The following is a 24788-nucleotide window of genomic DNA, read 5'->3' on the forward strand; positions in this document are numbered from 1 at the left end:
TAAGGGCTCCTGTCCCGGCCACACCCCAGGGGCAGGTCCTAGGTCAGTGTGGCAGTTACCAGCTGCCTCACGGGGGCAGTGCTTCAAGGTCAAAGCTGGAACAGCTACCACTACAGCCGTGCTTAAAACGAACTCTGATTGTTCACTGCTGCATGCGTCAGGCTGGCCTTCCTGCAAGCTCCCGTGGATCCTCTCTCTCGGCTTTCCATCTCACTGTAGCAGTAGTGGGACCAGTGGTGCATGCTATCATGTCCCCACTGCTGGCTTTATGTGGAGGTGTTCATGGTGCTAAGAGGTGCTTTGCTCCGTTCCAGAGAAGAGAAAGCATCAACATCACCTAGCTACAAACTCTGTGACCTAAAAACACGAGATATACTGGGGCAACGGTGAAATGTTACGGGTGTAACCAGCCACTTTTGATCGGCTTTGAGGACTGCTCAGTGACATGGGACACTGCTCAAGTGGCCAAGAACTGGGATTGGATAGGTCTTGAGCCTAGGGGAAAACCTGCTGCTGTGATTCCGCTAAAGGAAGACAGCAATAAAATGACCCCAAATGACACATTGCTGTACTCATTACTCACACACTCACCTCTCATCAGAGAAGCTTCTTGCAGGAGATGGTCATTAACAGAGACCCACATGGACAATATGCAGAGAGTAGGAGAGTTTGGAGCTCTTAGTACTAGATAAGATGTCTTTATCAAACACCCTCTCCTCAAGGCTCAGGGATCCATGCCGAAGAGGAGGCAGAAACATTGTAAGAGCCAGAGGTGATGGAGGACTCCAAGGAAACTGTTTTCCAGACACAATAGGGCCGATGCAGATAGGAACTCAAAGAGATGGTGATAGCAAGGCCCACATGGGTTCAAACCAGACAAATTCCCAGCACTGAGAACGGAAAATGGACACAAAGTCCCAGCCCTAACCAAGAAGTTATTCATAATTGGTACCTGGGGGTTGGGGATTTAGCTCAGTGGTAGAGCATTTGCCTAGCAAGCGCAAGGCCCTGGGTTCAGTCCTCAGCTCCAGAAAATTAAAAAAAAAAATAAAAAAAAATAATTGGTACCTGCTTGGAAACAGAAAGCCATTTTTCTGAAATGGAGTGTCACTGGGTATATCAACCACACTCCAGGGCAGAGGAGTAGTTGGCTAACACAAAAAGACTCCATGTTCTTTTGCGAGCTTTTCATTTTGGATTTTTTTTTCTTATAGCTTTTTGTTGAGAGAGAGAGAGAGAGAGAGAGAGAGAGAGAGAGAGAGAGAGAGAGAGAGAGAGGGAGAGAGAGAGAGAGAGAGAGAAATTGGATGGGTCCGGAGGTGGAGAAGATCTGGGAGGAGTTGGAGAGGAGAAAGAATATGATACAATTTTATTGTATGAAAACATTTTCTCAAATAAGATGTTTGGCTTTTGTTTCTGTTCCTGGCTGGAATTCCTAACCTGCTTAGAACATAACAGCAATGTTTTGTTCAGAATGAACCCCTTCTGGTCATACCAGAATTCATGCTACTGAGGTAACTTCAGGATGAAGGCTGGTTACCTCAAGTACCAAGAGCTTAGACCTCCAACCCACCCACTTCAGGAGGTGGGGGGGGGCAGCTGGGGGATGGAGAGCTATCACCAGTGTGTTATGAGCTGTGGATAGCTTCCCACAGGCTGAGCAACACTGTGGGAAGCTGGGAGAGTGGAATGCAAAGGTACAGGAGCCCTTGGCCCCCTTCTCTTCCCATGCACATCTTCCATGTACCTGATCCTGAGTTGTATCCTTCATAATAAAACAGCCAACATAAAGACGCTGTGCCTACACACACCCATGAAGAACAGTTAGTGTAAGAAACAAGGAAGTCACAATTTTGCATAAAACAACTTTATTTTAGTGGCCAGATCCCAGTGAGTAATGCCAGCCTTTGCTTGATTCTGCTAGGGTGTGCTGTTACATACTCTTAAGAAAACAGACGAGTGGGTGGGTCACCAAAAGCTGTTTGACTTGGAGTGTGCACAGTAAAACAAAACTGTGTTTGTTCTTTGATTAAACCTTTAAAATATAAAAAAGAAAGGAAAAGAATGCCCAAAGCAGTTTTAAAACTAAGAGACGTCACCCCATACTATTTACAGTAAGATGCCTTTAAAGAAGAGAACACTCTGCTCGAGGCTCTTCACGCTCACCGTTGAGGGAGTCCCCCACCCCGTTCTTTGCCTGAGTGACGGTCTCTTCCTCTCCTTCCTCACTTGAGACAGCTTCCGTTCTCTGTCCCTCATCTCCCGATCCCTTTGATACTCCTTACCTCCACTCGGAAACCACCTATTCCGTGGACACTTACCGAGCACCCACTGTGCGCCAGGCACTGTGCTGGGAGTGGGGATTTAGATGAAACAACATTTGAGCCTCTCCTTAGGAAGCTATACTTTGGGTTGAATTTACAAAATAGCATTTTTCACATTATCACCGGGGTATCCCAGGCCCCTAAGAATTTGGGGATTTCTTGAAACGGTGCACTCGGTTGGGGTGGTGGTGCTCGTGCGCTAGGTACACTGCTCTGCACCTTGGTACGAGGGATCTAGGATGGCCTCAAACTCCTTCACTTATGATCTCACATCTGAACTCGTAGCAGGTGAGAGACTCATGTTCAGTGCCGTGGCTCTGTCTGTGCCAATGTGGTTTGGGGGAGGGCAGTGTTTTAATTGGCTTCCATAAACTCCAAATTTGAAAAGTCCTTAGTTCCCGAACTTTGGGGGCACCTAAAAATTTGGGGAACACATGAATGTGAAAGTCTCCCCCGGCTTGGATTTGCCGCAAGAGTCCTAACCTCCCGTCCTTCCTCCTCAAAGCCCACAGGCGCCCTCATACCTCGCCACCCCCACCCCCACCCCCATGCAGATTTCTTTGTGCTTCTTTGAGAATCCTTTTTTTTTTTTGTCCTTCTTTTTGCTTCAAATTTAAAATAAGCCCGTAGGTATCATCCCCTGTCATATCTGAAACCAAAACAAGGTTCTTGCCTTTGGTCCACATCTTTGTCCATGAGGCCTACAGAAACCCACGGGAGTTGCATTAAAAAAAAAGAAAAAGGCAAGCCATGGGCTATAAAACCAGAATTGTGCATGACACAGTGTGGAAGCGGAAATGAAAACAGGCCCTCTCAGCTGTGCCTCATGCCACCCCTGGCATCCCGTCCCCGTGAACATTCACACTTGGAGATCTTTCTCAGGCAGACTGAGTCAAGTCCAGATGCCGGTGGCGGCCTCTTTCCCATGTTCCTTTCCCACAAAGCCGACGGCTGAACAGTGGTGAAGGCCGCCTGGCGGGAAAGCTCTGCCCGTGCCTCTCACAGGCCACACTCCCAGCTTCAGTACAGTGAGCATCCAGACAGATGCTCCTCGGGTGTCCACTCGAGAATATCGGTCCCAGAGCCACAAGTCCCCACAAGCTCACTCCAAGCCCTTCGGACCTGAAGGCGGCTGAGGGAGCTGGCTTCATTCTTATGTTCCATTCAGCCTGCCTTACTCTGCTGGAGGGAGACGACAGGTTCGAAACGTGAAGCAGATGAGAAGAGCATACTGGGAGGGTGGGACGGGGAGGTGACCATGCACAAGCTTCTGGCTCTGTCGTGCATATGTTTTCAGTGTGACAGTGTGTATTTCCACACATGAGAGCTTGTGCTTGTTCATGAAAGAAATAACCTGCCCTGAAAAGCTCTTTTGGCAAATATGGCCACGATGAATATGTGTCCGTGTGTGTGAAGCGCGTCATGAGGTGATGTGTCGAGTCCTGTGAGTGTATCATCCCGATCCCTCTCCTGTCGTCACACCCACCGCACCCCCAAGGACAAACTGACGGGTTACACCTGGTCGGTTTGATATTCAGACGCTTCTGACAGGCTCTCTGAGAAGCTCAGGAAGTTCTCCTGGTACTCAGAGCACACAATCTCATAGCGGTAGTGCCGGAACTCCACCGCCAGGGTGCCAAAGTATGACAGGAAGCACATGACCAGGCCCCACTGGACCCTGGCTGCGTACATGTGGATATCTTGGGCCATGAGAATGAAGTCTGGGGAGCAAAGGTCAAGGAAGGTAATCAGGTATCAGTTTCCCCATCACTGGCAAAGCTGGTAGCCAGGGCCACGCTCACGAGTAACGTGATGGGACTAGTTGAAAGCTGGTATTTGCATGTATTATTAGATAACATTATTGGGCTGTGTGCCATGTTGGGCATATTTCTAGATGCCTCCACAGATAATCCCATCTAACCCTCCCAGCGATCCTATCCTCATTGACAGTTAAGAAACTGAGGCCAAGTAGGTAACTTACCTGAAGTCATTCTCACAGAGGTATGAGTTGGTGGATTCACACAAATGCCTTGGCCATGCGTCAATCGTGAACTCTACACCTGCCCGATTAAAGGTGAGTAGCAAAAGGACCATGACTCTCCTGAACATCCCAGCTACTTCCATACAACAGTATTTGCTCCGCAATGCTAATACTTGTGACCTTTCGCTCTTCTTTTAGGCAATACTGTATAGATCAGTCTCATTTCTGGTCACATGTTAAAACATGTGACCCAATGAAGAGAAGCAATTTAAAAAGCCTTAGTGAGCACCCCAGTGTGGTGGTGTGTGCCTGTAACCCAGCATTTGGAGGGCGGAGGCAGGAGGACTCATGGTTCATGGCTAACATCTATACAGTGAGTTAGAGGTCATCCTGGGCTGTATGAGAACCTGTCTCAAAACAAAAAGGTTCACAAAAGTAGGAAGGGACAAAAGGGGATGTGTGTGAATATGATCAAGATACATTATATATACATGAAATGCCATAATGAAGCCTGTTTTTTTTTTATTTAAACTTACACTGATTCATTTTATTTTTCATGTAAAGAAGTATGCATTTTACATGGTGTGCAAGTATGTATGTGTACCACATGCATGGTCAGAAGAGGGCAGTGGATCCCCAGAACTGGAATTATGAATGGTTGTGAGCCACCACATGCATTCTGGGAACTGAACCCAGGTCCTCTGTAAGAGTAGCCAGTGCTCTTGACCACTGAGCCATCTTTCCAGGCCCCTCTATGCCCATTATTATATTCAGTTTCCAGCACCACATGATGGCTCAGAACCATCCATAATTCTAGCACCAGGGGATGACTCCCTCTTCTGAACTCCAATGAAACCAGGCACAAACGTGGTACACATACACACAGGAAAACAGTCACACTAATAAAAATAAATAAAATTTTAAAAACCTAAAAAAAAAAAATCATAACTGCTAATAAAAAAATCATGATGGTCCTATTCCTAAATATATATATTATATAATATATGTACCTTAAAAATCATGATGGTTCTATTCCTATATATATGTGTATATATGTATATATATATATATATATACCTTAAAAATTATGACAATTCTATTCATATATATACATATATATATACTTTAAAAATTATGACAGTCCTATTCCTAAATATATATATATGTATATTATATATAATATATATACCTTAAAAATCATGAAGGTTCTATTCCTAAATATATATATATATATAAAATCTTAAAAATCATGATGGTCCTATTCCTAAATATATATATATATATATATATATATATATATATATATACCTTAACAATTATGACAGTTCTATTCATATATATATATACCTTAAAATTATGACAGTCCTATTCCTAAATATATGTATTATATATAATATACATACCTTAAAAATTATGATGGTCCTATTCCTAAATATATATATTATACATAATATATAAATCTTAAAAATCATGATGGTCCTATTTCTCTCTCTATATATATACACATATATCCAACTATATAAAAGAAATATGCATATGATACATATAGTGTGTGTGTGTACATACATATGATTGTGTATATGGAAGCACAGGGTCTGAGAAAAGAACAAAAAGTTCATTGCACATTTTAGTGAAATGTGAGGAGTCTGAGAACCAAAAACATTCAGAAAAACCAGATACATCCTGAGACGTATCTGAGAACTTGGATCTGTGCTCTACCTTTAAATTACAGACCTAAACTCTTCAGGGACTGTCAGAGACTAAGAGGACAGGCGGAGCCATGTCGGGAACTCTTCGGTCTCTTGACTGAGCCTGGATCCAGGAAACAAAGATACTAATTAACGCTTCCAAGTGTTCCGATGCAACACGATCAGAACCGTTAGCTGTCAGCCCGAGTCACTGCAAGTCTTGCGCACCTTCCGACTGAGGGTAGAAAATACCACCAGCCCTGTGTTAACTCGCTGGGGAAGTGGCAGCTTCGATTTCTTTGATCATATCTTATCAGGTTGCTACAATCTTTGTGACAAATTAACCTACCTAGGATTCTCAACTTGTGATTAAAAGAATCAATACGCATCAAGTGCTTGGAGTGATTCCTAGACATGGTAAACGCTCAGCAAACCCTGGTGACGACTGTCACCGAGGCATGTAACGTTGGCGTTAACTGCTTGACCACTTAGGAATCATGGCTCCTTCTTCCGGTTTCTAAGGAGAACCTGTTTGAGTAAATACTGGTTACTGCAGTGTGCAGATGAGTCCTAAGCCATCCTTCCCAATTTACCAGGAATAAAGGCTGATTTTGTTTTTCATCTGCTCTCAGGCCTGGGTAACTGATGGGTGGGATGGGGTGGGGGGGTGGTTTGAGTGAGAAATGCCAACCCTAGGCTCATGGGTTGGAAAAATCCATCCCCAGGTGGTGGTCTGTTTGGGAAGGTTACAGAACCCTTAGAAGATAGAGTCTTGCGGGAAGTATGTTACTGAGTACAGGCTTTGAAGGTCTAAGCTTTGCCTACTTCTATCCTTTCTCTGCTTCCTGTGTCTGGGTGAGAACGTGAAGGGCCAGCTTCCTGTTCCAGCCACCATGCTTCCCTGCCTGTTGGCATGCTTTTCCAATCACGATGAACCCTAACCCTCTGGAGCCGTAAGCTAAAACAAACCCTTTCATCTTCTTTTTTTTTTTTTTTTTTTTGGTTTTTCGAGACAGGGTTTCTCTGTGTAGCTTTGCGCCTGTCCTGGAACTCACTTGGTAGCCCAGGCTGGCCTCGAACTCACAGAGATCCGCCTGGCTCTGCCTCCCGAGTGCTGGGATTAAAGGCGTGCGCCACCACCGCCCGGCTTAAACCCTTTCATCTTCTAAGTGGCTTCTGTCAGGGTATTTTTTTCTTTTTTCTTTTAAGTTTTTTGAGACAGGGTTTCTCTGTGTAGCTTTGGAGCCTGTCTTGGAACTCACTCTGTAGACCAGGCTGGCCTCGAACTCACAGAGATCCACCTGGCTCTGCCTCCCAAGTGTTGGGATTAAAGGCGTGTGCCACCACCACCCCCACCCGGTTTAGGGTGTTTTTTTCATAGCAACAGAAAAGTGACCAACACAGATGGGAACTGGCAACTTCTCCTGGGCCAGGTTACTGATGGTGTCGTTGAGCCCTGCGCTAGCTGGCAGTCTCTCTGGGACTTGTCTGGGGTTGAAGGGAGTGAGGCCTTCTCTTCTGCTTGTTAATGGCAGGTGGGCTGACTACAGGGTGCTGATGGGGCCTGAGCCAATCTTCCCCAGTTCACTAGGAATGAAAGCTGATTTTTCACCTAGCTCTTCTTCGTCTGTTCTCCATCGGTTCAAACTCCACGGGGGAGAAGAGGAAATGAACAGCACCCCAAAGCCTCAAATATTTATTCAGGAAAACGACACACATATAGGTGATCTAGTTCCTGAATCTGTTCTCCAGGGAAATTTATAATCTTGAAAGATATAAACATTCGTCCCTTGAAATTCTTTTTAAGGATAATAAATGACCTAACCCTAATAGGACTTAAAGTCATAGGTGAATTTTTTAAGATGGCAAAAAAAAAATTACAATTACTTTTTTGGACTTTTTTGTGCCATGATTTTCATAAGTGGAAACATTGTAAGCCTGGAGACAGAATGCATGACGCCTTTCCCATGGGCTGCAGACAGAAGGCATGATGCCTTTCCCATGGGCTGCAGACAGAAGGCATGATGCCGTTCCCGTGGCCTGAAATCATCCTCAGGCAGCAGAACCTGCTTTAGTTTCAGTTCCCTGTCTCTCTTTGGCATAAAAATCTGATTTTAAAGTTTTTTTAAATTAATTTTAATTTACTTTTATTTGAGACAGCGTTCGAGGTAGTGCAATATGGCCTTGAACTCACTATGTAACCAAGGATGATCCTAATTCCCAGTTCTCTTGCCTTCACCTCCCAGGTTCTGGGATTACATCTAGGCTCTGCCATACCTGACTATTAGTTTTTATTTATTCATTCTTAAAAGATTTATGTTTTACTTTTGTGTGCGAGTGTTTTATCTACAGGTATATATGTGTAGCCCTAGTGTGCCTAGTACCTGAGGAGGCCAGAAGAGGATGTTGGGTCCCCTCTCTCTGGAGTTACAGACAGTTGTGAGCCACCGTGTGGGTGCCTGGAATCAAACCCCGGTTCTTTATAAGAGCAGCAAGTGCTCTTGACCGCTGACCCATCTCTCCGGCTTCTGGCTACTCATTTTAAAGCTAGTGTACAAAGTGATGGGTTCATCATGGCATTTTTTGATCTGACATCTTCTCTACACACCAGGAAGGGCAATGGTCTCTTCTTCTCCGTCTAAAACTTACCTGTGTTCTACTGTCCCTGGCAAAGAACCTTCAAAGGATACACAGGACCACACAGAGAGTGATGACGGCAGACAGGATAACTCGTGGAATTCCAACTCTCCGTCCTTCGTTCTTGATATTGACCTTGAGTGTCAATGCAGCCTGTATCCAGCAGGTCAATGTGCCAAACCCGAAGGTCAAGGATGTCCCCACATTATGAATTTCTTCATCGTTTGTGAGCTACAGAACAGAGAAGCTATGTGGAGGCTCATTTTGAAAACATGTAGACTGACGAAAAATATGAGGGGAAAGATGGGGGAAAAAACTTTTCAACAGGGAGGCCAGAGAGCTTAGAAAAATTAGACTTTTTCATCTCTGCTGACTCTTTGTGTTGATTCTCAAATTGTGAGAATCTACAGAGATGGAGGACAAGAAACAATTTTCCCCAAACTTAAAAACATTCATTTAGAAAACCCTACAGGAGGCAGGGATCGATGTCCTGAATTTATTTTCCAGAAAAAGCTTTTAAGGGAAAGGAAATTAAAAAGCAGGAGAATTATATAAAAAGGAAATGTCAAGCTTCTACAGGAACACGTCCCAGACTCTGCTTTCCAAGCAGAAAGAATGAAGCTCGGGGTGTGGCTGTGTGCTTCCCGAGAATCCACATTTCTGGCACGGGAAGGTTTGATTGGCACATAGTGATAGCCCTTGGGACAACTGGCCTGTCTGTGGAACTCAGCCTACTCAGTGTTAATAGGAATTCTCTGGGTTTTGTTTCCTGTAGTAATAAAGAGAACAGAAAGCTCTGAGTGTCAGTCAGATCCACAGCCATTAAAGAACAACTGTGTCTGAAGACCTGCATTCTAGGCTTCCACAGAGTCCAAAGACTCAGCCTCAGTTGGTTGTTGATGTAAAAAGCTCTCCGAGTCATTACCTAGCTATTTTATAAAAGGCGTCTAAAACTAAAAACTCCTTTTGAAATTATCTGCATTTTAACTGCATATACAAAAAAAAAAATGAAACCTTCTGACGAGACAGTTTCTAAACTACGGTGAAATATGACTTTAGAACTTTCCATTACCCTCAGGTTTTTTTCTGTTTGACAGTGTTGCCATAAGTGTTGTATCAAATCAATATCACTTTTTCCTTCTAATTTTTCTATTGTTTTTGGTTGTAGTCCCCCCCTTTTGCTAGGAAGCCACTTTCCCACTCATAATTCAAAAGGTATATTTTCAAATTTTATTTAAAAATAATGATTTCTCAAGTTAAATTTCACTTCCAGGAAATCAATTTCTCATGTCAAATGCAACCCATTTCATTTATTACCAGTATTTTACCTGAATTTAAAATAGGTAATACAGTCATATGGTTCACACTTTTATAAGTTTATAAAAAGAGGCAGCAATTGAAACATCTCTCATCCCCCACTCCAGAGGGTTGATGACTGCCCTCCTGAAAGACACTCCAGCAAGGGTTCTTCATATGGAGTGTCATCGTTCACAGCTTTACATTGCGACATTTTCCAAGACCACCCATCTCTGGGATTCTGCTAGGACTTTAGAATGAAATCTGCACGTCACTACTCATCAATACCCGAAGCCCTGGTAGAGCGAATGGTATTTACTGTCTGCTATGGCCACATCTGCAGCACAGCACAGGCCACCACCCAGATCTCAGCAGTAATCTCAACAGACACGCTCTTGATTATTATCCTAGGCCATGTGCTCTAAGGACACAGCTTTCTGGTTATCCAGCTTGATATGGAATGGGAATGCCCAACAACTCATAATGCAGAAAAACATTTACTTGCTACTGTGTGCCAAGGTGAAGTCTTGAGGCACAGACGGTCCTGGTTTAAGGAGTCGGTAAGGGTGAGGGTTAGAAGGAGAAAGAGCCATCGAAAACCCATTAGTGTGTTTTGGTAAGAACACAACTAAGGGTTTGCTAGAATGCCGAGGGTCTTGAGTGCCTATACCATTTGGAGTTCATTCAGCAGGTGGGGGGTGGGGGTGGGGTGGAGGAAGACCGGATATTTCTCTCATTTGCTCACAAGAGAAGTGTGTGGCAGTGAAGGGTGGCCTACAGTGTGGAGCGCATGGAGGCAGGGGAATCAGCCAATTGTGGAGATAAAGGAAGCCATTCAGAGCAGGAGGGAGATGTCCAACTGGCAAAAGGCGTTATTCTTCCAGGTGTGCCCCCCGGCTTCTGAGTTCTGGGAGGGTGAGTCGGGGACTCTGGAGAGAGTCTGGGCTTTCTGTCCTGACTTTCCCAGGAACCTGTTACTCTGAAATGTGCGCTTCCATCAAAGATGGCTAGTCAGTGTTTAATTATCAAGAGGCGGCAATCTTAGTAGTTTTCTGGAAAAGCACACTGGGATACACTTTACAATGAAGGAAAGTGGGAAGCGCTCTGGAAACACACAGCTGTTCTGAGCTACTTCCCCAGTCGCCATACCATCTGCATCTGCAGTTAGCTCTCACGCGCCTGGCGGGAACAGGCGTAGAGACCCTGGGGACAGCAGAGGCAGAATCTAAGTGAAAAGTGTTTGCTTGTTTCTGGGGTTCGTGCAGAATCATATGGGTCATGTGGAGACGATACCTTAGGCTGCAATAATCTAGAAGTACATAATCTTACCAGCGCGAGAGGGAGGCGAAAAAGCCAGAGGAAGTACCTGAAAATTACCAAGTAAGGTCATTCCGAAGGAAGCCAGACACAGCGCCACCAGTCCGCTGATATTCAGCCATGGGTTTAAAACCTTCGGTTTCAGTTGGATGAAGCGCAGAACAGCTACCACGAGGGCTGGGAATAAAACAAATCTTAAAGAATGTGAATCACCCACCTACACTAAGGCAGAAGTCTAAAACCATAATGGGCTTTGAGACAAGGTCTTGCTATGCAGCCCAGGCTGGCCAGGAACTCGGTATGTAGTCCAGGCTCAAACTCAGGGTCCTCTTCCCTTAGCCTCCTGGCTGATGGGATTACAGACATGTGTCACCATGTGTGGCTCTCACAGCACATCTTAAATCTCACCACACAAAAGTTTTCTTTATTATTTCTTTGATTATTTTGAGATTAATACAATTATGTCATATTCTCCTTCCCTTTCTTCCCTCCAAGCCCTCCCATATACACCTACTTGCTATCTTCCAAACTCATGGCTGCTTTTCCTCATTAATTGTTGTTAGACACATATATGCATGCATATGTATGTACACATATATTCCTAAATACATAAATGTAACCTGCTTGGTCACATATATGTTTTCAGGACTGACTATTTGGTATTGGATAACCAAATCCTGTGCTCTTCCCTGGGGAAGACTACTTTTCCCACTCTCGGCATTCCTCAGTTACTGTGGATATCGCTCTGTATGCTGTGAATGTGTTGCTCTAATTGGTTGATAAATAAAACACTGATTGGCCAGTAGCCAGGCAGGAAGTATAGTATAGGCGGGATAAGCAGAGAAGAGAATTCTGGGAACAGGAAGGCTGATTGAGGAGTCACCAGCCAGACACAGACCAAGCAAGATGTAAAAGTACCGGTAAGCTGTAAGCCACAAGCCATGTGGCAACTTAGAGATTAATAGAAATGGGTTAATTTAAGATATAAGAACAGTTAGCAAGAAGCCTGCCATGGCCATACAGTTTGTAAGCAATATAAGTCTCGGAGTGTTTACTTGGGTCTGAGCGGCTGCAGGCCCGAGCGGGACTGGAGAAAACTCCAGCTACACTCAGTTGCCTGTAGTTCTTGACAAACAGACAGACAATTTTCAAAGAAACTTTCCATTCAATGCTTAGACTTTTTATTATTCTTAACAGGGCTGTTCTCAGGGTTTCCAGAGCAAGATTGGCAGGGGACAGACTGGACTTGGGAAGTACTGCAGAGGCATGGCACCAAACAAAGGAGACAGAGACAAAGAACATGGCTGGGGCTCTCTGATCAGTCACCTTCAGCTTAGCGCAGGGTCAAAACAGAAAGGGCAGAAGACATGGGAACCAGGACAAGGCCACCACATCTGGACAACCCAGTGGGTGCCTGTCATTCCTGGGCAGAAGACATGGGAACCAGGACAAGGCCACCATATCTGGATAAGCCAGTGGGTGCCTGTCATTCCTGGGCAGAAGACATGGGAACCAGGACAAGGCTACCACATCTGGACAACCCAGTGGGTGCCTGTCATTCCTGGGCAGAAGACACGGGAACCAGGACAAGGCCACCACATCTGGACAACCCAGTGGGTGCCTGTCATTCCTGGGCAGAAGACACGGGAACCAGGACAAGGCCACCACATCTGGACAACCCAGTGGGTGCCTGTCATTCCTGGGCAGAAGACATGGGAACCAGGACAAGGCTACTACATGTAGCTGGAAATTTTCCTGTGTCCTGTCTGGCCCGTGGTCAGGACAAATCTCTCTCACCTGCTGGTCCCACAGCCGCTTGGACCCAAGTAAACACTCAGAGGCTTAATATTATTTATAACTGCTTGGCCATTTGCTCAGGCTTATTACTGATTAGCTCTTACACTTAAATTAACCCATAATTCTTACTTATGTTTAGTCACATGGCTTGGTACCTTTTCTCAGTTCTGTCTTCACATCTTGCTTCCTCAGTGTCTGGCTGGTGACTCCTGACTCAGCCTTCCTCTTCCCAGAATTCTCCTTGTCTGCTTGCCCTGCCTATATTTCCTGACTGACTACTGGCCAATCAGCATTTTATTTATCAACCAATCAGAGCAACACATATTCACAACATACAGAACGACATTCCACAGCAACTACATCTGAATAAACCACGTTCACTAAAAATTAATTTTTTCAAATGACATTAATCACTCATTTTTTTTTTTTTTTTTTTTTTTTGGTTTTTCGAGACAGGGTTTCTCTGTGTAGCTTTGCGCCTTTCCTGGAACTCACTTGGTAGCCCAGGCTGGCCTCGAACTCACAGAGATCCGCCTGGCTCTGCCTCCCGAGTGCTGGGATTAAAGGCGTGCGCCACCACCGCCCGGCTAATCACTCATTTTTAAAAGGACATTTTAAAAAGGTGAATTGAGAATATAAAGGCCGAATGGGAGAAGTCAGATTTCATACCCTACTTCTTTTTTAAATTTTTTTCTTCATTTTACATACCAACTACAGTTCCCCCTCTCTCTCTTCCCCTCACCTCCCCCCCACCCCAGCCCACTTCCATTCACTCCTCAGAGTGGGTAAGGCCTCCCTTGGGGAGTCAACACAGGCTGGTATACCAAGTTGGAGCAGGACCAAGCCCCCCTGCATTAAGGCAAGCAAGATATCCCACCATAGGAAATGGGCTCTAAAAAGCCAGTTCATGGACCTGAGATAAATACTGGTCGCACTGCCAAGGGCTCCACAAACAGATCAAGCCACAACTGTCACCCACATTCAGAGGGCCTAGTTCGGTCCCATGCAGGCTCCCCAGCTGTCAGTCCAGAGTCCATGAGCTCCCACGAGCTCGGGTCAGCTGTCTCTCACACCCCACTTCTAATAGAGGCCTTGGGGACACTCTGCACTCAAGCCACTAACCTAAAAATCACCTTTTATTACTTAGCGCAGCGATAGTTTCCTATGTGTGTTTATATATATGTTTTATATATATAAAATGATGGAAGATAATTGGCAATTAATTTAAAGCATATCTACAAATAAGGGAATGCAGTAATGACTTCCTATGACTACTTTGATATTATATTTCAGTAGGAAAGACAAAATTACTCTATTTATATGGCAATTAAATTGGAAATGACTTACTAAGGGTTTAACATTGACTCCAGGCCATCGTCTCTCTAGCCATTCATAGAGAAAAGCCATCCCCACGTTTGCATTTCCCAAGTCACTAGATTTCACTGCATCAAGCTCTGAGTACCTCTGACCAGCAATGGGAATAAAACACGATTCATATCTGGATTTTGTAATCAAAATATGGATAAACCATGATTTACAAAACTGCAAATTATTCATCCCAATATAGCTTTTGGCACATGTTCCAGTCAAGGTCTATGACTGATCAGAGAATAAATAAGTTGACAAGGATTCTCCAACCAGTATCACTGGGGTTATGCTGGAAGTCTATTAATTACAACTTAATCCTATGGGATGAGGAGTAAACATGATGCTATATTCGTTTTTAGGCTGTGAACAGGAGGAAGGGGTTGGGAGAGACCTAATTACAAGGAGTGCTAAAAAAAAAAAGCCTTAGATGAGGACCTAGGGGCTCAGCGCTGGGCCCCACGGGAACACTTGCTAATTAACACTGTATGATATCATTGCAGGAGGGCAAAACACAGACACAGCACATTTGATTTTTTTTTAAGATTTATTTATTTATGCATATGAGTGCACTATTTGCATATTTTGAAGGACAGAACAGGGCATCAGACAGAAGAGGGCCTCAGAACCCCATTATAGATGTCTGTGAGCCACCATGTGGTTGCTGGGAATTGAACTCAGGACCTTGGAAGAGCAGCCAGTGCTCTTAACTGCTGAGCCATCTCTGCAGCCCCCACATTTGATCTTTTTAAAGGACAACTAGAGAAAAGCATTTCCCTGGAACTCTCGGTTGGGCATTTACATTTGTGGGACATATTGTGTGAGAACTTTAGTCTGCACCCTAAATCCAGACCCCAGTATGGCTCCTCACACCAACCCACCTGACAGTGTGTTCCTCCCTGCCCGCAGAGAGGATTTCAGTTACTTTAGACACTCCGCATGTCTTGCCGAGAGACATGGGCATGTTCATCTCCTGGAAGTCACTTTCTCACGGACAGAAACCTATTTGAATATAATAATTTCACCCAGTTTCAACAGCTATATTCCAAACACCAGGCTTTGCCCTTTTCATCCACCAACTCTATGCTAATCAGGTAAGAGATACACTCTCCCTTTAATAGAGATTCTAGTTAGGAAGATGAGCTAATGAGTATTTGGCTTTAGGAGAATTTATGAACTGAATCTGCCCTCCAGTCAGATTAGCTACCTAAAAAAAAAAATCAATGTTCACCAAATAGTGATCATGTTATAACTTCATAAAAGTAAATTCTAGGAATATGACAGCTTCAGAAACATCTTCACATTACATATGCTAACCTATTCTCACCATAGGTATTTTCTGACCAGTAGATATACTTTAAAACTTTGAAAAATTACTACTTTTAAGTGTTTTGCCTGCACGTGTGCCTCTGCACACACTTATGTAGTACCTGCAGTGGCCAGAAGAGGGCGTCAGACTCCCTAGGACTGCATAGTTGTGAACCACCTTGTGGCTGCTGGGACTTGAACCCTGGTCCTCAAGAGAAGGCAGTGCTCCTAACAGCTGAGCCATCCCCCTAGCAGGGCCTTGATAGATTAATTGATATACCTTTAAGTTTTGTTAAAAATTTTCAATTTGGGGCCAGTGAGATGGCTTGGTAAAGACACTTGCCACCAAACCCGACAACCCGAGTTCCATCCCCAGGACTCGCACCGTAGGAGGAGACTTTTAGAAGTTGTCCTCTGACCTCTACACATGCTGTCACATGTACATCCTACCTCCCCCGACCCTGACCCCCTCAATATGATGTAATAAATTTAGATTTTTACTAACAGTTTTAGGAAAAGAACTTTCGTTTTGTTTGTTGATTTGTTTTGTTTTGTTTTTCAAGACAGGGTTTCTCTGTGCAGCCCTGGCTGTCCTGGAACTCGCTTTGTAGACCAGGCTGGCCTCGAACTCAGAGATCCGCCTGCCTCTGCCTCCTGAGTGCTGGGATTAAAGGTGTGTGCCACCACCGCCCGGCTTAGAAAAAGAACTTTAAAATCTGCCCCTCTGCTGTTCCTAGTCTACCTAAGTTTGTTGTTGTCTGGGTACCCCCTAATTTCCTTCTATATTTTCAAGAGAACACAAATAGAAACACAGCTGACTTTTACAAATGAAATGTTTAAAAACTGACTAGCGTTTTCAAGTCAGAAACTCACAATGGCATCTCCCCATCAGTCCTCAGCTGGCACCCGGCCAACTTCTGTTTGGTTTCGTTTTGTTAGTTTCACTGTGTATGCATCAATGATTCCTATTTATGGCTGCGCTAAAGCCAGACAGCCAGTATGTTTTGGCTGAAGGAGGGAGGCGTCTGCCTTAGGTGACTGAAACCATTTAGCTATTTATTAGCTTTGCCCTCACATCCTCCAGGATAATGCTCCTTTCAAGACATTTGTCTTAGATCCTTTCCCCCAGTGGAGAGGAAAGTGTACATTTAGGACGACGAATGTAGCTAATTCTGTGAAGAAAATAACCGAGCATTTAATCTTTGATTAGCCTGTCAAAAAGATAAAAGGTTTTTGCTAACTAATTTTAATAAATGCCACATGGACTCCTTTTTAGACTATAAATTATGCTCTATATGGCTGTCAAAAACAGTGACTTGTAAGCAGTGAAGGCTATTTTTAAAGGCAGTGGGAGAGCGTAAAGCGATAGCCTGAGGTCTATCAGTCCTGGGGTGAAGAAAGCGCCCACTATATATAGCAATAATCTTTGGTAAGAAATGGATTCTTTTCCACTCCCAGGGTTGATAAATAAGTAATTGCTGCTTTACTCACACTGAACACCAATCTTAATCAGTTTTGTGTCTACCAGATGGCATCAAACATGATGAAAGATAATAAAGTCTGTGCTGGCTGCTTTGGTACCTTCCAGCAAAAGCTGGTAAAAGCTTAATTGCTTCTTGGTGGGGCGGGGAGAGCTAGAGAATAAGATGATGATGAATGTCACCTGGAAGAGGAGCTTCTCATGCACTGCTGGTTTCTGCAAATGCTTTTATAATTAGTTAATCACGGGCTTTGTGACGACATCACTTGGGAAGTGTGCAAACTGGCCATTTTTAGATCCTATACCAAAGACTACTGGGAAATATCAATTTGTCCATAGCACTCAAAGGAAACAGGGTGTAGCTTCCAGCATGCTCACTGGTTTCTTTGGAGCCCAGTGGAAGACAGGCTGTGACAGTGTTTGCATGAAGGCATGACGGGATGAGGCAGTGTGCCGCGAGCACCCAGCCACGGCTCTGGAGTAGAAATCACAGCTGTTAACGTCTGTGTTGGGTCCCAGGGGATGCTCCGCGCAGAGACTGTCAGCCTGTAGGCCTGTGCGCCATGACTGCAGGGGGTCTGTGGAAGGTCCCAGCCCTGCAGTTCAAGTTCACTCTTGGGGCTCTGTGCTGTTAACTGCAAGAATTTGTTAGTGCCCACCTAGGCCATGGAATGAATGAGCTTACTGGGTTATTTACTTACTTACTTATTTGTGAATGGAGACTTTTATTTATTTATTTATTTATTTTTTATTTTTTTAATGTGCATTGGTGTTTTGCCATGGGTATCAGGTCCCCCGGAAGTGGAGGTACAGACAGTTGTGAGCTACCATGTGGTTGCTGGGAATTGAACCTGGGTCCTCTGGAAGAGCAGTCAATGCTCTTAACCACTGAGCCATCTCACCAGCTCCTAGACAGAGGCTTTCTATGTAGTCCAGGATGGCCTAGAACTTACTATAGTAGACCAGGCTGACCTCAGATTCAGATGTCCATCTGCCTCTGCTTTCAGATCTCTGGGTTTAAAGGCCTGTGCCACCATGCCTGGCTTGGGTGTGTTTAGAAGAGGATGTCAAGGGAACAGAAGAGGAGTGTAACACTGTCAGTTATGAGACTAAAGGCTGGGAAGACCAGCCCTGGTCATGCACTTTCTGCTGCGTGCTGTGTCCTTAAACTCTGTGACCATCTGAGACACGAGAATCCTTGTGGTCAAGGGTGGGAAGGAAATGCTGCTTTAAGGGTCTTGTGACCCGGCATCATGACCTTCTGGTGGTTGTGGAGCAGACATTTCTGGGTTAGGCGACACCTGGGCAGGAAAAGGCACTGACAAAAATACATTTAGCTCCAGGGAAGAACTTTGTGAACTCCAGAGAATTCCTCTTCAGATGAGTCTCTCTCTGAGAGTGTTCTTCATGTTCCTCAGAGTTTGAGCTTTTTGGACCAATTGAGAGTCTGCCCATGTTGCACACTGGACCAACCGTCTTCCAGGGCATTTGATAGGTCTTCTCTTCCTTGAAGTAAACATTTTTTTAAGTACACATGGGCGCTAGAGAGATGTTGCAGCAGTTAAGAGCACTTGCTGTTCTTGTAGGGGACCTGGTTTGATTCCCAGCACCCACATTGTGGCTCACAACTGTCAGAAACTCCAGTTCCAGGGCATCTGACACCTCCTTTTAACTTCCATGGGTTCCAGGCATGCAAGTGGTGCACATACATGCATGTAGGCAAAAGTCATATACATATAATAAAAACAAATAAATCTTTAAAAAAAGTATACATGGCTTTAACCCAATGCTTGAGAAATGGAGGCAGGAGGAGGAGGAGAAGAAGGAGTTTAAAGTCATTGGCTACATAGTCAATTCAAGGCTAGCCTGGGCTAAATTAGATCCTGCTTTAAGGAGGAAGAGGATGGAGAAGGGATAATAATAATAATAATAATAATAATAATAATAATAATAATAATATAATACGAGGCTGGGGATGTGGTTCAGTTGGTAGGATGCTTGCCTATCATGCCCAAAGCACTGAATTTGATCTCCAGAACCATAGAAACTGGGCATGGTCATGCATGCCTGCAATCCCAGAACTCGGAAGGTTGAAGCAGGAAGATCAGAAGTTCAAGGTCATCCTGAGCTACATAGTAAGTTTAAGGCCAGCCTGGGCTACATAAAACCCTATCTCAATGTGTGTGTGGGGGCATTAGGTATGAGTAGGAAATTGTTTCCTAGTAGAGAGGGAAGACTCACTTCATAAATGAGTATATATACCATATATACTATATATATGGATATAGGGGATAAGGATACAAAGGCTGATGCTTTCTTTCAGTGCTATGGATCTGTGTCTTTTGCTAGGAATAGAAATCTCATTGTACAAAACACAAAACACAAAACAAAACAACCAAAAACATTCCTTCAAAAAACTGGGGGTGTTGTGCTGTTCCAGGTCCTCTCCCAACAGCATGCCAACAGTGACAGTGAGCTGACAAGATGCCCAGAGGGCCTGGCTTGGAGGAAAGGGTATATGAAGTAGATTCAGTAAGAGAAAAGAACATGGCTGGTTCCCACCATCTCCAGAGGACTGACGGGTCCTGCAAGTACCTGCAGATCCTGGGGGACAGGATGTTAAAGGAAGGTCTTGGGCCTTGAAAAAATGGTACTTTTTTTTAAACCTACTTTTTCACATGGCAGCTTGATACATATGTGAGTACACAGGAGGGTGTCATCCCAGGGTCAATGTTAATGGAGATATGAATCACAGAGCCTACCTACTTTCCCATTGTTGTGGAATATTACTTAAACTAGGCAAAGGTGTGTTGCATTTGTTTATGCTACATTTGTTTAATTATGTAAAGATGTGTTGCCTGTTCACCTTGCCTGCCTAAGGCACCTGATTGGTCTAATAAAAAGCTGAACAGCCAATAGCTAGGCAGGAGAGCAATAGGCAGGGCTGATGGGCAGAGAGAATAAGTGGGAAGAGAGAGAAGGTGAGGACAAGGGAGAAAGAGAGGAACGTGCATGGGTCCAGCCAGCCAGGCAGCCACCAGCCAGTCAGACACGGAGAAAGCAGGAAAGTAGAACCCACAGAATGAAAGAAAGGTAAAAAGCCCTGAGGCAAAATGTAGATGAAGAGAAACAGGTTAAATTAAGTTATAAGTGCTAGTGGGACAAGCATAAGATAAGGCCGAGCACTCGTAACTAATAAGTCTCCATGTCATGATTTGGGGGCTGGCTGGCTGCCCACCCAAAAGAAAGCTTGCTACACTCATCTTCACCAGGGAAGGAATAAATAAGGCATCCTCTTCAAAGCTACCATGTGGCATCCTATTACCGTCTGAGCAAGATTTTATGACACGTGAAATTTATTATCTCACACAGCAAAAGGAAGTTCAGAGTATGAAGCCCCAGATAAAGATGGTAAAGGGAAAAGGTAGGGAATACAGAAGGATTTACGAGGGGGAAAGGGTCCTGAACACAAAAAGCTGCCTTCAGCATACGGACACGACATGACGCTAAATTGTAGGCCAGGTCCCCCATTGTTTTGATACGGATTCAGGGGGATTTAAAACAGAAATGCAGCAGAGCCCATCCAGCCCCGTCCCTGCTCGCCTTACCTAGGAAGGCGGCCATGTTCATCACTTGGCTGAACACACAGCTCGCAGGAGGATCGTCGCCTGCAAAACTGGAAAAAGACGTAGCCTTAGAGGCTGGCTCTGCAGACCTGGAACTTCACAGATCTGACATGCACTTTTCTTCAATTCAACAGGTCAGGTGGAACCAGAGTTACCTGATGTACGGAGCATGCTTCACACCAGATTTCCTAGATAACAAAAAACACAGAGACACAGGTTAAGGCAGAGCCGCTGCTAACTCTATGGGGAAACAGCGAATCCTCTAGATGCAATCTTTACCTTGCAGCTGAATTTAATGGCAAGATTTTGTCATCTTCCACAGCTATAAAGTACCTAGCAAGAAAGAATGAGCAGTTTATAAAGCAAAACAATTTAAAACAAAAAAAACCCCTAAGAATTAATGTTTCTCATTTTAATTGGGTTTAACATCTAATTTACCCATATCACAGGTATATGTCATATCCATTGTTTCCTAATTAAGAAAACGTCTTTATTTAAGCATGTTTGCACATATAAAACTGTATTTCCAATATTTGGGATATGGAGACACCAGGATCAGAAATTCAAGGTCATCCTTGGCTACATAGGGTGTGCAAGACCAGTCTGGGCTACATGAGACTATCCCAAAAACCAACCAACCAACCAACCAACCAACCAACCAACCAGAAAACAGAAAAGATCTTTAACTACATTTATTTTTCTTTTTGGGACAGGATCTCATTATAGCACTGGCTGCCATGGAATTTGTTATGTAGCTCAGGCTAGCCTAAAACCTACAATCTTCCTGTTTCAGCCTTCCAAGGGCTGGGATTATAGGTGTGCATCACCACAACCATGCCAATTTCAGTTCTTTACCCATAGATCACTAGTTCTTTAAGGCTCAAGTGCTGTGATTATTGGGACCTGGAGATGTGGCTCAGCAGGTAAGAGCATGTGCTGTTCTTTCAGAGGACCTGAGTTCAGTTCTCACCATCTATGTCAGGAGCTCACAACTCCTGTAACTCCAACTCCAGGGAATCTGATGCCTCCAGCTTCCCCATGCATCTACACTCACATGTACATACCCACACAGAGACATATGCATAATTTAAAAACTCCTTAAAAGAGTTAATTAATTTTCAAAAGAGACCCCAAACAGTGATAATTATAATCTGAAAATTGGGGGTGGGAGATAAACATGATAGCTTTAATAACGTTTCTCAGGAATGTATGACTATCATTTTCCCTTTTTCTGTTGTTATTTTTTTTTCCTCTCCTGGTAATCAAGCCTGTGGTGGTTTGAATGAGAATGATCACTTGGTCCCCAGTTGGTGGAACTGTTTGGGAGGGATTAGGAGGTGTGGTCTTATTGAGGAAGGAGTCACTGAAGGTGGGTTTTGAGGTTCAAAAGACTCACACCATTCTCATTCAGTTCTTTCTACTTCCTACTTATGGATCAAGATGTGTTCTCCCAGCTTTTCCAGCCTCCCGGCCTTTGCTCTACAATCATTGCCTCTAACACTCTGAAACTGGAAGCCGCAAATCAAATGCTTCCTTGTATAAGTTGCCTTGGCTCTGGTGTTTTATCACAGCAATAGAAGTAGCAAAGACCAAGCCCATGGCTTTGTATGTGCCATCCAAGCGCTCTCTCACTGACCTACAGCTCCAGTGCAGTGAAACCATTCTTCATGAGTCTTTTTCTTTCTTTTCTTTCTCTTTTTCTTTCTTTCTTTTTTTTTTTTTTTTTTTTTTTTTTTGGTTTTTTGAGACAGGGTTTCTTTGTGTAGTTTTGGTGCCTGTCCTGGATCTCACTCTGTAGACCAGGCTGGCCTCGAACTCACAGCGATCCATCTAGCTCTGCCTGGATTAAAGGTATGCACCACCACCGCCTGGCCTTCATGAGTTTTATTAAGATGGATATTGATTGAAATCAGCAACTATGGGTACTTGTTTTGGGTGGTAAGCCAGGCCTTCCAGCATAGTGATAACTGTTTTAAAAACACCTCAGATCTTGTCACAACTAGATTGCAAATGGAGCCCACAGCACATCGGTGTTAAATGAGAAAATCTTGCAAATATGAACTCATATAATCAGTTTTCCAAACATGAACGACAGTGGTACATGCCAGTCATCCCAGTACAGGCTTCCTGCCAGCCTATACAGTGAGACTTGACCTAAAAACAACGAAAAGCATCACATGCCTGTAATTTCAGCATGCAGGAAGCAGAGGCAGGAGGACTGTTGCAAGTTCAAGGCCAGCCTAGTTTACATTGCATTAAAGGAGGATGTTGGAGGGGGGAGGGAAAAGAGGAGACAAAACCAGTCTTCATTATCTACTTTAAATAATTTTTTATTCAGTTTTGTTATTTTACTTTAAGTAATAAAGGATGAGAAAAAAGGAACTTCAGTAAGTTTGAATTAGCATATAGATATTTACTTTAGAAAAACTAACCATTATATATATATAATATGTTATTCATAAATACATTTATATAAATATGTCCTAGTACTAAAACTTGGATTTTCTCTCTATTACACTTGAATCCTTAATTATTAACTAAAGCATACTCACACTATCCACAAGCCAGCTGAGGTAAACAAAGTGAATACAAGAGGTAGAAACATCCATACGCTGCATTTCTTCCCATCCATGCCTGTACCACTGAAATCAAATGAGCAGGTATTAATAATTAAGGTAAGAATCCACCAAAATCTTCCAAGATCGAAAGTCCAACTGAGAACAACAACAACAAAAACCCCCAGGTATTTTATAAAACCACGATTCAAATCTGTTATTACTGCCACCTTCTGAGTAGGAAACCCCAGGATTAAAACAGGTCATCATTGTCTGGTCCTAGCATAAAGATTCCAGACGGTTTTCATGAAAACGTTCAACTTCATACACTCAGTGATATGTTTAAGAAGGGACAAAGCATTTTGAGACATGGAGCGTAGAAGGGCTGGGTATCAACAGTGTAGTCCAGAGTTCTTTTAGAGCAACTATTAATATAAGTGGCCTGATGGATCTTACACGCACTTAAGCCTATAGAAGACAGTGTTAGAAACAAATGTCTACTAAATAAACTGGCATTTCAGGGGGAAATGACAGATATTTTGCAAATCTGAACTTTCCTCATGGCGTGCTCTTGAGTGGTTCCAGTAGATTCTCAGGATGAATGCCCCCACAAAACAATGCTTTCCATTAGCTCCAATAAGCACACTGGAGAAATTACAGACATTGGGTATTTGGGGTGACTTGGTTTCACTTCCCGTGACTGTCCTGACAGAAGCAAGGTAGAGGAGAGAAGGTTTGTTTCAGCTCACAGTTCCAGGTCACCGTTCATCATTGCAGGGAGGTCACAGCAGCAAGAGCCCCAGGGAACGGATTACAGCACACTTCAGTCGGGAGCAGAGAGCAGTGAACTACAGCGTGCAAGCCAGAGCTCAGCTTGCTTCTCCCTTTCATTCAGTCCAGGGCCCATCTATGAAATGGTGCCGGCCACATTCAGGGTGGGTCTTCCCACCTCAACTGACCCAACTAAGAAGCTCTCACAGGCATGCTCTCAGGCCAGCATCAGCCAGACAATTCCCCACTGATACTCCCGCCCCAGGCGATTCTACATTGTGTCCATTTGACAGCAAAACACTAACCATCACAGGGATACCACATTTTTTTTTTTTTAAGACAGTGCCTGTCTTTATTGGGAGGAACCTGGAAGGGGAGGTCTCTGTAAAAATCTGAGCCTTCAAACGCTTACAAACTGGGGTGGTTACAGGGCAGAAGCAGGGTGTGGGGGACAAGGGTGAAAGCTCCCCCCTTTTTATTTTGGCTCAAGATTGGCTGTCACTAGGAGTGGCAACAGAATGGTGAGCAGTAAAAGAATTCTGTCGGGTGGTGGTGGCACACGCCTTTAATCTCAGTACACGGGAGGTAGAGGCAGGTGGATCTCCAAGTTTGAGGCTGGTCTACAGAGTGGGATCTAGGACAG

The 24788-nt window shown here is 44.1% G+C and overlaps 1 protein-coding gene across 3 annotated transcripts in view; it reads right to left on the bottom strand.

The window, feature by feature from the left end:
• Nucleotides 1–1848: 1848 nt before the first annotated feature.
• The window catches only part of Tmem150c (transmembrane protein 150C), a 97802-nt gene continuing 74862 nt past the window's right edge, over nucleotides 1849–24788 (bottom strand). For all 3 annotated transcript variants that reach the window (XM_052735468.1, XM_052735467.1, XM_052735469.1), the window contains exons 2-8: nucleotides 23372–23461; nucleotides 21099–21152; nucleotides 20975–21007; nucleotides 20802–20869; nucleotides 11293–11420; nucleotides 8684–8861; nucleotides 1849–4045 (exon numbers count right to left, since the gene is read on the bottom strand). In XM_052735468.1, the coding sequence (XP_052591428.1) occupies nucleotides 3837–4045; nucleotides 8684–8861; nucleotides 11293–11420; nucleotides 20802–20869; nucleotides 20975–21007; nucleotides 21099–21152; nucleotides 23372–23451 (750 nt within the window). In that variant the 5' untranslated portion in view covers nucleotides 23452–23461 and the 3' untranslated portion in view covers nucleotides 1849–3836. The remainder of the gene's footprint in view (nucleotides 4046–8683; nucleotides 8862–11292; nucleotides 11421–20801; nucleotides 20870–20974; nucleotides 21008–21098; nucleotides 21153–23371; nucleotides 23462–24788) is intronic.

Source organism: Peromyscus californicus, unplaced genomic scaffold (assembly GCF_007827085.1).
Source record: "Peromyscus californicus insignis strain IS unplaced genomic scaffold, ASM782708v3 Scaffold_13__1_contigs__length_99412109, whole genome shotgun sequence".
Lineage (NCBI taxonomy): Eukaryota > Metazoa > Chordata > Mammalia > Rodentia > Cricetidae > Peromyscus > Peromyscus californicus.